The 6,000-nt window shown below is 37.3% G+C and overlaps 1 protein-coding gene across 2 annotated transcripts in view; it reads left to right on the forward strand.

Moving 5' to 3' along the window:
- The window catches only part of GAK (cyclin G associated kinase), an 82,097-nt gene that overhangs the window by 40,715 nt on the left and 35,382 nt on the right, over nucleotides 1-6,000 (forward strand). For both annotated transcript variants that reach the window (XM_026672993.2, XM_026672994.2), the window contains exons 12-13: nucleotides 5,163-5,212; nucleotides 5,355-5,503. In XM_026672993.2, coding sequence (XP_026528778.2) covers nucleotides 5,163-5,212; nucleotides 5,355-5,503 — 199 coding nt within the window. The remainder of the gene's footprint in view (nucleotides 1-5,162; nucleotides 5,213-5,354; nucleotides 5,504-6,000) is intronic.

Here is a 6,000-nt window from a genome sequence, read left to right on the forward strand (position 1 = left end):
TACCATCTTTTCTGTTATATTCAGTGTTATTATTATTATATTATAATTGCTTCACAAATTTCAGTGTTATTACTATTATTATTTGAAAATATAATTGCTTCACAAATAGCCTTGTGCTATGCTGCATTTTGTGAACTAAAGTATTGTTGCTTGATGTGACTTCAGTATGAATCAACTACTCTGCATATTTGAGGGTCAACTCAAAGGTTATTACTTCATTGCTCAAGAGAAAAGGTTTGTTTATATAGACTCTGAAGGAGGTTTTGATGATGGTGTAATGGTCTGCTTAAAAGAAAAGGACGGGATCTTCTGTTATTTGGATATCAGCAAAGGAATATATAACATTTTTTTCACTTTTATCAGTCTCTTGATATGGCTTTATCTTAAATGTACAACTGTGAACTTGGAATGAAATAATATAACTTATTTGGGAACCCTGAAGGTTACAGTTTTCATCCTAGGATCAGAGAGCTTTATGGACTTTTTTTGAATCTTTGGTAGTCCAGAATGTGACTGGTAGCTTTTGGAGGGTAACTACTGTACTGAAGAGATCAGTGGGAGAAAGAGGCATTGCCTTCCATCTCGGGGTTAATGCGTAGGAACAGTTTTCACATAATTCAAAGTCTTCAAGCATGTTTACGTAAGAAAGAAATAACTAGTTAGACTGGAAGAAGAACATACTTCTTCCTCTGCTGTTCAGCAACCTCATCAATTGGTGTATAGGGAGATTCAGGTCTAGAATTCTGGAGGGATTATGACATCAGGATTAGGCTAACCAATCATAAATCAGTTAACCCACATACTGTTCCATGATGTCATTCTGTTGATGGCATGGAACCAAGACAATGGTTCAGTGTCCCCAAGACCTCAAAGTAGCTCACTTAGTTTTTTAGGTTTTCCTTTTTGCAAACCACTTCGTGCTTGAATGCTAGCAGCTGTATATTGTCAGAGGGAATTCTCATTGGGATGGACTGGAACCGTTTCTTTCAAGCGGGGCCTTTCCTGGGCAAGGTGAAGGACCTCAGGAGATATCTTGTCACATTTCATGGGTTGATGTCTCTGATGGTTCTGAGCTCTTACATTTGGGTAGTGACAGTAGGAAAAAACATTCCACTTTAGGGGGGATATCACATTTACTGCCAGTACTGTGTTTTAGTTGGTGCTTCGTGGTTTGAGCTGCAGGATAAGAGTTGATGGTGGCAGAACTCAAAAGTGGTGGATCTTTAAATGTTGATGACCTAATTCACTCCGATACAGTGAAATTAATTCTTACAAAAAAAATATTAGGAAACACAATCAAGGATTTTACTAAAGTGACAAAATAGTCATGTTAGTTTCTTTATTGCTCACCTGGGAATACACAGGGATGTTATTTCCACTGTTACAGGGTATCTTTTATGTTCAAGATGCAAAGAGTCATATATTATCTCTATATATCCAGCAGAATTAGTGTTCCGTGCTTTCTTAATGGCTGTTCTATTATACAATATAGCAAAGTACTTGCATATTATATATTAACTAATATTTTGAATCCCTCAAAATGGGCTTCTCTGAAAATATTTTGATTTTTTAAAGTAATGATCAGATGGTTTGGAACATGCTGGCTGGGAAATCTATAAGTAGGACTCTTAAAAAAAGCATAAGGCTGAGGAAATTTCTGGTATATAATGAGAGATAACAAATTATTGGATTGGAGTAGTTTTGTATTTTCTGAACATTTATAACTTGAGCTAAGCATTCATAGCTGAAAATAAGCAGCATTTTTATTGGTAGAAATTACGAATAAATATATGAATATATATCTCAGAATATATAATGGAAACACAGTGTATCAGTCTGGCATGAGCAGTGTTTATGAAAATAAACAACTAAGTTTGGGAAGAGTTGTAAGTATTGGCTCTCATCCACATCGATGGTTCCTGTTATTCATAATGGTATCCATCCAACTTAATGTAGGCTAAAACATTTTGGACAAGGAAAAACAAAAGCAAAATTTGATTTGGAGAGTTCAATTTTTTTTTTCATCTTTACTTTGTTTTTTGGATGACTTCTGTTTTGTTTTGTTTTACCTTTTGATGTTTTGTGTGATGCTTCTTTCCTTGCCCATTTTTTTCCCCCCATGGCTTTTCGTCATTCCATATCGTGTTCCTTAGCAGCCCAAGGTAAATATTTCTTCAGTATGTTAGTATTCATGCTGTGTGTGCATGCTAGAAACCAATATGAAACTACAAAAAGTTTTCTAAACTCTCAGGTTTTACCTGTGTCTTGTGATCTCTCTGCTCATTATTTTAGTACATGTATAAAACAATACAACCTTATGAATTAAGACATTGCCATTAGGTTCTCAGTTACATTTATATTTAGTATCATATTCTTAATACATGTATATCGTTAGAGCTTCTTTTTTTCATCAGTCCACTAAATTGCTATATCTTGTATTTCTGGCTGTGTTTTTTCTCTCCTCCAATAGGGACACAGATAGTAGGAAGCAGATTAGACAAATATTGTCACTGAAATCTTGGATTTCTTGACTTCTGTGTTATTTTTAGGGCTTGAAAGAATGGGGCTGTATTTTTAGGGATACGTGTATTCATATAAAATAACCTCTGTGAACCATGCTAAGTTGAATTAACCCATTCAAACTAAATTCGTTCTCTGAAAGGCTAAATTGAAATGTGCACGCAGTGTACAATGATCTCCGTGTGGATTATTACATGGTCTGATCTCCCCCCAATGGAAAAAAAAGTTGTTGCAAACACTAAAGTATAGATAAAAATAGCTCCATGTATAAAACTGGCCTTGGTATCCAGGCCCAACGAAAAATTTAAGCTACTGCATAAATATCAGAATTCCCATTTAAATTACCACATCTTTGTTACATAGGACAGGGAAGGGCAATTGATACCCCAAGGACTTGCTGGGTCTTTGCCCTACTTTGCGCACAGTATTATTCAGCCCAAACTAAGAATCCACCGACTTGGACAAATGTGATCCTTATATTGTTATAGGGATTCACAAAATTGATCAAAACTGAGGTGGCGCAGTGGTTAGAATGCAGTACTGCCGGCTCCCAGCAGTTTGGCAGTTTGAGTCCTACTGGCTCAAGGTTGAGTCAGCCTTCCGTCCTTCTGAGGTCAGTAAAATGAGGACCCAGATTGTTGGGGGCAAGATGCTGATTCTGTAAACTGCTTAGAGAAAGCTGTAAAGCACTCTGAAGTGGTATATAAGTCTAAGTGCTATTGCCACTGAGATTATTAGCATCTCAAAAAGTGCTAATTAAGATGCTCCAGGCCTAGGCCAGCCTACCGGCTCCTTCAGTTTCAGTTGCAGTGCCCATAATTCCTAGACATTCCCTCTATCCCTCACCTATGTCATGGGTGTCAAACCCAAAGCATCACATTGCCATCGTGAAGTTTCGTGACATTTTTTCCCCTTTGCAGAGCTGAGGTGGGCATGGCCCTCGTGATGCATCCAGCCCGCGGGTTTTACACCCCGACAAATGTAGTACATGACATGGTTCAGGAAGAATTTTGCTCAGTTCATAGCTTTGCCGTGAAGCAAACTGGCAAGGAGATCATGCCTTAGTTGATAGCCCTTATTAAAAGAAGATGGAAATCCTGAGCATAAATGTAAAAGGCAGACTTGAAAGTCGCTGGTTAAAGAATTTGTTGTGTGTGTGTGTGTGTGTGTGTGTTTTGTTTAACTTCTGTTTAACTTCTCTACCTTACTAAATCTGTTTTTCAAACCTAAAATGCTATCCTCTTAAGGAGTCTTAAACCATCTGTGCTGACTTGACTTAACTTTTTTCTGCATAATATTAGTTATCTTCCTGCTCACTGCTAGAGACTGGTTTACCATTATGTCCCACTACATAATGGATCGTTATTTGGTAGACTCTTACTTCTTTAAAGCTAACCCGTGTATTGTATATAGCCTAATATGTTCACTAATGGTAGTCTTCAATTTATGACTGTCACTGAGCCCAAAATTTCCATTGCTAATCGAGACGGGTGAGCTTTGCTCCCTTTTACAATCCTCCTTGCCCTAGTTGTTAAGTGACTCAATGCAGTTGTTAAGTTAGTAACACGGTTAAGTGAATCTGGCTTCCCCATTGACTTTTCGTGTCAGAAGGTCGCAAAAATGGGATTGCATGACACACTTCAACTGTCACAAATATGAGCCAGTTGACAAGCGTCCTATGTGGCCATAGGGATGCTGCAATGGTCGTAAGTGTGAAAAAGAGTCATAAGTCATTTTTTTTCAGTGCCGTTGAAACTCCAGACAGTCACTAAATGAAAAGTTGTAAGTTGAGAATTACCTGTACTATTCGACTTCTTCCTCCTGTTCCTTGTTTTTCCCTCAGTAGTTATTTAGTGTCATTTGTGTACAGCACAAAAGAAGGCTGGGCTAATGGAGGATTAAAAGCTCTGTACCCGTTGTGACTTGAAGGACTTTTTGCTATTGATGTAATAACAAACTGGACTATTAATTTTGCAAAGCTTTGATACAATCTAGGAAGAGGAAACCTGTGACCCTCTGGATCAGGGGGTCTTCAAACTTGGCAAGTTTAAGGCTTGTGGGCTTTGACTCCCAGAATTCCTCCTCCAGTCATGTTAGCTCAGGAATTCTGGGAGTTGAAGTCCACAAGTCTTAAACTTGCCAAGTTTGAAGACCCTAGCTTGGGATGTTACCAAACTATAATTCCTAGCATACTGCTGAGCATGCTGTGGGAATACATAGATGCAGTTGTAATTACCAATTGTTGAACAGGTGCAGATTTCTCCTGAAGAGAATATCCCCCCCCCCGCCTGAAAACAATTAATTTTGTAAAGCCTATTATCTAAGACAGTGATCGGGATCCTTCAGCTTTGAGATAATTGTTTTTTCTTGAAAGAAGAGAATCCTTTAATAATGCTTCAGGCATTTAAGCTGCCATTTACAGTGTGTATTAACCGGGGATATTCTAGATTCTTTAGTTTATCTCCCATATTTCAGATATTTGAGAATCACATTTGTGACTGTCTCTTGGGGATCGGGAGAACAGGTCTTGTTTGATGAACAAAAAGCCAGTAGAATTTAATAAGCCACTTGAAAATAATCATCTATTGAACCGACTTACATTTTAACTTTTAACTTGAGTTTTTGTTTAATATATGTTTCAGTTACGCAAAAGGAGATTTGGATATATCATACATTACATCCAGAATTGCTGGTATGTTTACAAACATTTTATTAAACATGGTTTTTATTAAAAGCAGATTAAATATATTGAGTTCAACCCTAACTGTTTTCTCTCTCTCTCCCTCTCCCCCTCCCTCCCTTCCTCTCTCCCTCTCCCTTCCTTTGTTCTCTAGTGATGTCATTTCCAGCAGAAGGTGTTGAGTCTGCTATAAAAAATAACATTGAAGATGTGCGGCTCTTTTTGGATTCAAAACATCCCGGGCGCTATGCTGTCTACAATCTGTCCCCAAGATCATATCGGCCTTCCAGATTTCACAATAGGGTTTGTAAATTAGTATTACTTTATTTCATTGTGTTTTGTGCATGGCAATATTGCACATCTCATTGTACACCTTCCTCACCTTGGTAAGAAAATAATTAAGAGAGTGTATATAGTGTCAAAGATTTTTCAAGCTTACTTCCAATCATCATCAAAGCCCAAATTTTTTTTTAGCCTGAAGGCTTCATTCAATCATAAGGGACTCCAAAAGGAAGAAGGGATTATCAGTAAAATGGGGCTAGATCAAAAGAAGAAAAGAATATTTCATAAAGTAAACACATAACTAGACAAGAAGAAGGACAGTGGATATGGTAGTTACCACTAGATGTTTCCGGAATATCTGTTGAGCAGGATATGACATCATTTACAGACAAAACAGCACACAGACTCACACATATTTTTGCCTCTACTAGTAGCATTTCTTTAAAAAAAAAACCTTTTGTAAGAATTTGTGTATGTTTGTATTCTACCAGTTTTAATCATTTGAAATTAAGAGAAAG

The sequence above is a fragment of the Notechis scutatus genome, chromosome 2 (assembly GCF_049901735.1).
Source record: "Notechis scutatus isolate UNSWTSFEM ecotype Mainland chromosome 2, rNotScu1.2, whole genome shotgun sequence".
Classification (NCBI taxonomy): domain Eukaryota; kingdom Metazoa; phylum Chordata; class Lepidosauria; order Squamata; family Elapidae; genus Notechis; species Notechis scutatus.